We start from the raw sequence: 9005 nt of genomic DNA, 5'->3' as shown, positions 1-9005 counted from the left end.
ATACAAGCATAAGATCCAACAAGGAAGATTTATTAGCAAATATTCTTGACATGGCCTTCAAGTTTCTTCCAAGGTATAATACAGTACTTCACATAAAAATATAACCTCGGAGACATGGGAAGGAAGGAGTGCTAGATGGAACAACAGAGCTCTGAATAGAAGGACCTAATCTGGTACACTGAATAATGCTCTACAGATGACTTCTTCCTTCAGACAATACACATGTGGCTATCTTGACCTAAATTAAAAATAAGGTACAAAAACAGAATGACATTTGTCATTTGCAGGCTAGCTGTACTCTAAATTGAAATCCTTCATTTGCCCAGGGCTTTGTCCAGGTTGTTCTTGATGGCATCCAGGAAATCCTCAGTGTTGACGTAGTGTACATTCAGCTTGCATCTGCAATCACAGATCAGAACACAAGTTACTCAGTCCTCATAGTCAGGACCCTGTCCCTGAGAATCATAAAACTTCCAATAGGGGAATATGACTCCCCCCCATGATTATAATACAATCCATGCATTAATAAACATGTTAGATTAAGAATTTGGTCAACGCAATAGTAAGGAGCTCACTTGGAAAGTCCGTGAATGCAGCCGGCGAGGTCCTTAGTCATAACACCACTCTCAACGGTCTCCACACATACCTTCTCCAGAGTCAGGGCAAACCTGCAGGTCAAACAGACAAGATTCAGTAATGGGCACAACAATTGGCTTGTGAATATAAAAACACTTTGCCATTTGCCTGGCAAACACTAATGGAATAGGACAGGGGGACAGTACACCATTATATAGTTAGTGACAATATTAGTTTTAAAAAAATGACAAGTTGAAAATGACAAGCTGCATTAATTTCTTACTTGATCAGGTCAGGGTTCCCATCAAGTTTACCCCGATGCTCAAGCCCTCTGGTCCAGGCAAAGATGCTGGCAATGGGGTTGGTGCTGGTTGGGTTTCCCTAAAGGTGGATACAGAAGGGGTAAAGTTAGGTTACAGTTTACCAATGGAAATACAGATACTTTACAGATTATGTAAAAGCATGGACATGACTCCAATAATCCCATGTTGATGGATCATTTCTTTCATCCTATGAAGTCATTCTGGCAGCATATTGTCCACCACAAGATGGCACTATTCATACATAAATCAAACAGACATTCAAATAGAGCCACTGTAATTTGACTGTTGTACGCACCACAGAACATGATTTATGTTTCTCTAAATATGAATCTAGGGCTGTAATGGAAGTTAGAATGAGTCTAACCTTCTGGTGCTCGCGGTAGTGTCTGGTCACTGTGCCGTGGGCTGCCTCAGCCTCAATGGTCTTACCATCTGGACATACCAGCACTGACGTCATCAGACCCAGAGAGCCGAAACCTATGGAGCCCAAACAGTATGACCGTCGCCCATAGTCTGTTATAGGACTCTCTTACTCCAATCTCTACTGCATTCACCATTTGGATCATAATTTCTATTCCATTTGAAATTAAACTGAGGTGTTCCTAATCCCTCACCCTGAGCCAGGATGTCAGACTGTACGTCCCCATCGTAGTTCTTGCAGGCCCACACGAAGGCACCATCGGACTTCAGCACCTGGGCAACCATGTCATCAATGAGCCTGTGCTCATACCAGATCTTCAGCTTGTCAAACTCTGGCTTGTAGTTCCTATGGACACAAAACACATGGTAGTGTGAGAGCACTGCATTAAACATTATAACCTGGGTAGTTTAGGTCCTGGATGCTGAAGCAGCATTCCAGCTGGGTGTATAACAAACAATATACCCCTTGGTATGGCACAAACTACTTGTTTACTGTTATATTTATGTTGGCAACCAGTTTATAATAGCAGTAAGGCACCTTGGGGTTTTGTGTTATATGGTCAATATACGACAGCTAAGGGCTGTATCCAGGCAAACTGCTTCACGTTGTGGCTAAGAACAGCCCTAAGGTGTATATTTAAGCAATAAAACCAGAGGGGGTGTGGTATATAGCCAATATACCACAGCTAAGGGATGTTCTTTTGCACGATGCAACACGGAGTGCTTGGATACAGCCCTTAGCCACAGTATATAGAGTACCACAGTATGAGTCATAATACCCATAAAACCTAGAGGTCAAACAGGGAAATGGTTCCAATGGTCTTTCCACCATTCATTTTTCCCCATAGGGAATTTTAGAAACACTTAAAATAAGGGCTGGGTGTCGTGTAGGCTTGCCCTGGCGTGATGTTTGATAACCATGTCAATCTAGGACAATGTGACTTTTCAATATAGTCGCCTGTATTTCCACCCCCCCCCACCCCCCAAATGAAACGCTAATTAGCTGCTAATGTGGCTATCATAAAGAACTACAAATTCCATGACGATTTGGACGAGACCGCCGAATCGAGGCAAAAGTAAGAATCTCTAGATTAGCTAACATTATATAGTTAAATGTAGTAATAAATAGGCAACATTTCTTTAAATGGAAAATTCTGTGAACTGTTGTGCAAGTTTTAAATTGACACAAAACCCGTGAGCAAAGGTGTCAGCTAAAGATGACATGCAGGAGCTCGCAGGGATTTGTAGTTTTGCATGATGTCTACTGATGCCAATTAGCATTTTAGAATCTGCGTAAATAGCGCATTATAACACCTCCACTGTGGGGCTTTATAGCACATAGCCCCGAGGTGCCTTATTGCTATTATAAACTGGTCACCAACATAAGTAGAGCAGTAAAAACAAATGTTTGGTCATACCCGTGGTATACAGTCTGATATACCACGGCTTTTAGCCAATCAGCATTCAGAGCTCGAACCACCCAGTTAATAATGGCCAATATGCTAGAAACCCAATATTAGACTTTAGTTAATAAAGTGTGCATGGCTGAGGTACTGGTATTTCACTGCCCAATTGTTTTATATACACAGGTCTGGAATGCTGTTTCAACCAATCATTCTCCAGGACCACTGCCCAATACATGTTGAGTCTAATAAGATCATAAAAAGCAACAAATACTAACGCCTGGTAGATTTCCTCAAAGATGTCCTTGAATCTGCCATCATAAGCTTTGAGAATGGTGTTCTTGGTGCTCAGATAGAGGGGCCACTTCTTGCCAATGGCGTACTGGAAGCAGCTATGTGCAAAGCCTGAAATAGACTGATGGAATAGAAAGTGTACAAAGGGCTCCACTAACGTAGTATGCAGGTCATATGAGCAGCAGTAAAAGAGGTTAACAACCTTCTATCTCTTAACCCTCAACTAGCCCCCAATTCTCACTTCCATTTCCACTAGACAAGTTGAAAGTCTGCCACATGACCTCTGACGGCATAAAATCAAACAGAATCCTGCTTGTGATGGTAAACAAACAGTTAAGGCATGTTTACAGGAGGCCAACTCACTCTATTCACTACTGCTATAATTTCATGAATGGAGAAATCTGTGGCAAAATAAAGTCTGACAAAAAAATGTATCTAGTTGGCAAAACAAACCACAGTGCTGAACTTACCTCATCTGTGTTGTACATGCCCATTCCACAGCCACCTCCGGGGAACTTGTAGACCTCCCACTCCTGGCCTTTGCTCCCATCAGTAGGAGAGAAGACCATCTTGAATGTGCCTGGTTGGCTGACAACAAAGTCTGTTGCTCTGTACTGTAAAACAATGGATCGGTTACAAATAACATAATGAAGATAAAATATTAAAATATCTCCAATTTAGAAGGAACTGACCTGGTCACCAAAGGCATGTCTGCCAATGGTGATGGGCTGTGTCCAACCTGGAACAAGCCTGGGAATGTTCTTGCAGATGATTGGCTCACGGAAGACTGTGCCACCCAGAATGTTCCTGATGGTTCCGTTGGGGCTCTTCCACATCTTTTTCAGTTTGAACTCTGATGGTAAACCACAATTCTCACAAAACAGCAACATTTAAAACACCAACCATAGGTTCCTATTGTCGGTTTAACTACAAAAATAGTGCAATGTGTGATTGCTCTCTAAGCCAAGTGACCCTTAAAGGGAGCATTTGGAGAGGGAATTAAACATTTATAGCAAAACTATAAAAACACTGCTTATATGCTATTCAAATACCTTCTACTCGTTGTTCGTCAGGAGTGATGGTGGCACATTTAACAGCAACATGGTACTTCTGGGTGGCGATTGCAGAGTCGATGGTGACCTGGTCGTCAGTCTGGTCACGGTATGGCAGACCCAGGTCGTAGTACTTCAGCTCCACATCCACATTGGAGAGGATGAGCTGGAAAAGCAGAACATAGTGACAGAGGAATAAGAACCCATTCTTTCTTTACATTGTCAACTGCTCTACAGGATTTCAGACAGTGTTTATGTCAGTGAACTTAGAATGGACGTGCTTTAGTCAATGGACGCACCCCAGTCCAAGCACATAAGGGTCGAAATTCCAGGCTGTATCACAACCAGACGTGATTGGGAGTCCCACAGGACACAGCACAATTGGCCCAGTGTCGTCCGGGTTAGGCAGTCATCGTAAATAAGAATTTGTTCTTAACTGACTTGCTTAGTTAAAGATTAAATAAAAATAAAAAACAGTAAGACGTCAAGCCAATATTTACAAGAAAAAAAATTAAAAATACTATGACTTAATGCAATATAGATCGCACCATATCTATTGACAGATGTAATAACCAAATCCTCATTCATGTGTAGTGTGAACCCATATTGTTTTACTTGGGGGACAAAACACATTTAACATTTTTCTGACAAACAATAGTAATGTTTTTTAATCCTATGAATCTCCATGTTCAGACTGAGCCAACGCACCATCTGCCCTCTCCAGAGGCGAGTAGCCAGTGGGTGACACACCTTACAGAAACCCTTCCTCCCACATCATACAGACAATCTCCCTGCACTCAGGTACATACACACTCATTCACTCTGAATCTATGCATCAGTCAGTTGTGTGAAAATAGACTAGTCAGAGCAGGCCTTCCCTGGGGCTGACAGGCCTTCCCTGGGGCTGACAGGCCTTCCCTGGGGCTGACAGGCCTTCCCTGGGGCTGACAGGCCACTGTCGTCCCCCTCCCCTCCTCCAAGTTCAGCACCTTCTCTTTGATGAACTCCCAGATGATCCTGGTCATCTCATCTCCATCCATCTCCACCACAGGCTGGGACACCTTGATGCGCTTGTCCCCATCTGTCCAACATAAAAATAAAACAGTGCATTAAATGGAAACTGCCTGTCATCACAATTCTGACCTACACACATTACTAAGGAGCACGTTAGTCAACGTTGGCGTGTTTTAAGTACAAAAACTGCTGAGCAACCAGTCACTGATTATAGTTTATTACCACAAACACTTATATATAAAAACAATACATCGGTTTGACTGCAACATGGCCCCCGAAGAACTATGAGAACCAATACTACATACTGGAATATTTTCTTTGACATGGTCTCTATGAATAGCCTATACAGCGTCTAAAGGTCTCGTGAAATGTTCCCTGAATAGGCTCATGCCGTTTGTGAGGGTTCAAGAAACAGTTGGTTCTAAATTAGGGGAGTCATGTGATCAAAGTCACCTCATCCTACAAAGAGACTGCACTGTCATTTACACTTCATGGTTTCATCTCTCCATGGACAGTAACATATTCAGCTCTCTTCATGCCCATACATACAGAATATTGACAGCAATACATTTATATTTTCATTCATCTGTAGCTGCCATGCATCTTGCCCTTTGAGTCACCCAGACTAGTAGTCCAATTATCTAGTAAAACAAGTCTCTGCTCCCACACTGCTCTGCCCTTTAGTGGCCCTGGGAGAAGGCAGGCCCTCACCCACTCTCCCAGCTAGACCATGCAGTGGAGACAGAGTGGAAGAGGGGAGGTGCAGGGAATCAAGTGACTTTCTAACGTTCCTGCCAAGGCTATGCTTCCACTGCTCCCCATGACGTCCAAGAATAGTGTTTATACTTAAGGAGAAACAAAATGGCGGTATCCAGCGGAATGATGAAATAACACCATCACGTGGATCTATGCTGTATGACAACCTTTATACCAAGTATACACACGAACATGAGACCTTTACTGCAACTATGCACCTGTCAAAACAACCTACTCACAACTCAGTTGGACATTAACAAACCCTGGCAGCAAAAGAGATTGAGTAAAACAAGGCCCATATAGGCTAACCTTGCCCGCAAGCAAAGATCTGGGTATATACACTGACTGCTTTGCCTATTCCTTTCTCCCGCAAGCATGTTAGCTTCATCCATTGAGAGACAATAGTTTACTTTGCGTGAAGAGCCACCACAATAGGCAAGGATTAGGCTATCCTTTATAATACCGTAGTGAACATGTAGCAGAACTCAGAAGATGTGTTTTGAGCACAAGTTTGCCAGGTGTGAAAAGCATACAGACACCGGGTGAAGCCTGAATGAGACAGATTTACCACCCATCTGTGTCTTGCTGCAATGCATAATGGGTAGATGTGTGTGTGTGTGTGTGTGTGTGTGTATATATATATATATATATATAAATAAATAAATAAATAAAGCCGGCTGGCTAAAACAGGCACTTTTACTGAAACGTTGAATAATGTGCACTGTCCCAGTAAAAATAAAAAATAAACTCAAACTCATATTTTTTAAAGCTGATGATTTTGGCTGAATTACAGAACACCCTAAATCTGTCTGCACAAGCAGTATAGATCAGATTCACTGCAGACGTCAGTCTGTAGGGGGATGGGTGAACGGTGATTATGTAACACTGATTATATGCAGTTTCTAACAACAAAGTGGAATCTGTAGTGACAGCTGAACCTTTCGAAGGTCAACACACCTTTGCTATGCATATTCTGCTAGTTAAAATCTGTTACGATTATGTTTATGGTCATTTTAAAACATAGGGCCTACATTTTAGTAATCTGCTCATAACTGCACTTGGCTACTCTTCAAGAAGCATTCAATTAGCAAATGAAGTAGTCATTGATTTGAAGGGATTGTGTATGGTACAAAAAGATGACCAAAACATGTGCCACTACGAACATTTCTATGACTCCATTTTCTGTATTATTTATATCACTCAACTTTTAAACTAACGTCTTATATCAAATAAAACAAAAATAGATCATTGAATTTGATCTACATGTCAATTGAATCAATAGAATACAAATCAGACCAATGATCTGTATTGCATGACCAGGCAAAAAAACATTGGTCCTAAGACATGAGGTAAAATAATGTCACACCAAAATACAATGACCCCAAAAAATACCCCATATTTTGAAAACGTTTTCCATCCATGATCAGTGTTTAAATTATGATTATTTTCTGTCCTTGCAACCACAACAAGGTTGTGTGACTGGATAGATAGTGTGTTGCTTTAACAGGACCAAAGCCTTCAAACTATCTAGAGCCCATCAATTTGATTGAATCCTCACATAACCATATACAAAGAAAATCAGTGACTTCTGCAATCTGGTGAAAATCAGGATCATAATTCAGAGACAGCTGACTGTAGAATGTGCAGACAGGGGAAGACAAACTGCCCTTCAATTGACCTGCTACTTTATACAGTGCTTCAAAGTCAAATAGAGGGGGCAGGGCATTATAGGCCTTATAGCTATCTAACAAAACAGCTAGCCTAAATACCATATTTTGGACTTTCTAATTTAAAAGTTATTCTGGAAGGTTATATAGGAGGACAACGAGGGTCAGATTTATTTTTCCAGTGCGTGTAAAACTGCTTCCTAGATCGACTCCACAGTTCAGACATGATTTTGTTATGCTGCTGCAGAAAATAGGATTTGATGGCCATTGAACACTTGTGGCAGCCATTGCAGAGCGTCCCACTATAGGCTGACCTTGTGGAAAGTTTCTTAGGAAAAAAAAGTAGCTAGCGCTCAAACAATGGAGGTGTAAACTTTTGAAAACTGTTTGGAAACAATTGTATCAATGCATATTCAATCTTTCTAATTGATTGACACTTCTACAGCGTGTTTACACAGTTCACATGCATGATTGGCATGGGCAGGTGGCTTGGGGTCTTCGTTTCAATTGCTGCCAATTGGTTTGTTTGCGTGGCGAATGGTCACATTTTAGATTCAAATATTTAGAGTATTTTTAACTAATCTTGAGATAGGCTGATTTATTTAACAGTATGTACATTCACTCTACTTTTTAGGCCAAAGCAAATGTGATTTATTTTTATGGCCAATAAAGAGTGACGCAGACAAAGACATTTCCCTCGACCCTCGTCTTCCCCTCGCTAGCGGTTTCTAGGGAAGGCAGCTGACTTTGTTTGCGAGGAGAGTTAATTTTCTGACAACTAACGTTACCTAACTCCATTCACCGAGCAAATGTGGGACTCTGCATTAATGGGATAATTTAGCGAACTGACGAATATTTCATTATGGTAGCAACAGTTACTTCACCAACAAACAATCCAAAACGGGCCAAATGTGGCGCAAGATGCAGCCTAGCTAAAAGTAACGGCGAGGAAGCTAGACTACTAGCTAAGCCACCAATGCGATTGCAACTGGGTCTGGTCTACTTAGTTCATACATACGAACCAGAAAAAATGAATGAGAAGTCTCGCTTCCTCTTCCGTCTATGGCTAGCTTCCATACAGTGACTAGGCCAACGTTATTTGACGGGGTTGTGCGATAGGCATTATACATTCACTTTCTGTATGATTTTGTAAAATATCATGTAACCATGTTAAAGGTCGGACATTTTGCTCAAAACTCACAGTTCCTCTGTTGCAAACTCTGGCAGGTTGCAGCTGGCGCGAGTACCGCGGGGTTTTTGGAGAAAGTGGCCGCCGACCTAGATAGAGAGCTGAGGACCTTCAAGTATCCAGCCATGGCTTGCCCAAATTACTAGCAGCTGATATCCGACAAACTCCGAGCAAAGAAGGGTCGAAATGAAATGCCGCGCACTGCGATAGACGTAGCACCTCCCCACGCTAGACGCTACGTCAAAAGTCATAGAGGAGGGAGGGACTTCTAATTGACCATCCCCAATCAGAAGAGTATTTATGAGTTTCAT

General features: G+C 41.8%; 1 protein-coding gene across 1 annotated transcript; it reads right to left on the bottom strand.

Annotated features, from left to right (window-relative positions):
• Nucleotides 1–9: 9 nt before the first annotated feature.
• idh2 (isocitrate dehydrogenase (NADP(+)) 2) lies at nucleotides 10–8915 on the bottom strand. Its single transcript, XM_029696449.1, has 11 exons — nucleotides 8707–8915; nucleotides 5058–5149; nucleotides 4069–4234; nucleotides 3709–3869; nucleotides 3487–3630; nucleotides 3001–3137; nucleotides 1514–1665; nucleotides 1264–1376; nucleotides 860–957; nucleotides 576–668; nucleotides 10–399 (listed from the first exon to the last, which is right to left on the bottom strand). The coding sequence occupies exons 1-11, from the start codon at nucleotides 8819–8821 to the stop codon at nucleotides 315–317; spliced, it is 1356 nt and encodes a 451-aa protein (XP_029552309.1). The 5' UTR covers nucleotides 8822–8915; the 3' UTR covers nucleotides 10–314.
• Between the last annotated feature and the right edge of the window lie 90 nt (nucleotides 8916–9005).

The sequence above is a fragment of the Salmo trutta genome, chromosome 17 (assembly GCF_901001165.1).
Source record: "Salmo trutta chromosome 17, fSalTru1.1, whole genome shotgun sequence".
NCBI lineage: Eukaryota > Metazoa > Chordata > Actinopteri > Salmoniformes > Salmonidae > Salmo > Salmo trutta.
Note: the sequence above shows the minus strand (reverse complement) of the source record. Positions and strands in the feature narration are given on the sequence as shown.

Bases quoted from the DNA above. Each gene is read 5' to 3' on its own strand.
- idh2 (XM_029696449.1), bottom strand. From the start codon at position 8,821: ATGGCTGGATACTTGAAGGTCCTCAGCTCTCTATCTAGGTCGGCGGCC. The intron at 3,138-3,486 runs GTAAGTTCAGCA...CTATTCCATCAG, and splicing joins GCATGTACAACACAGATGAG to TCTATTTCAGGCTTTGCACA. The intron at 1,377-1,513 runs GTGAGGGATTAG...TGGGCTCCATAG, and splicing joins GTCTGACATCCTGGCTCAGG to GTTTCGGCTCTCTGGGTCTG.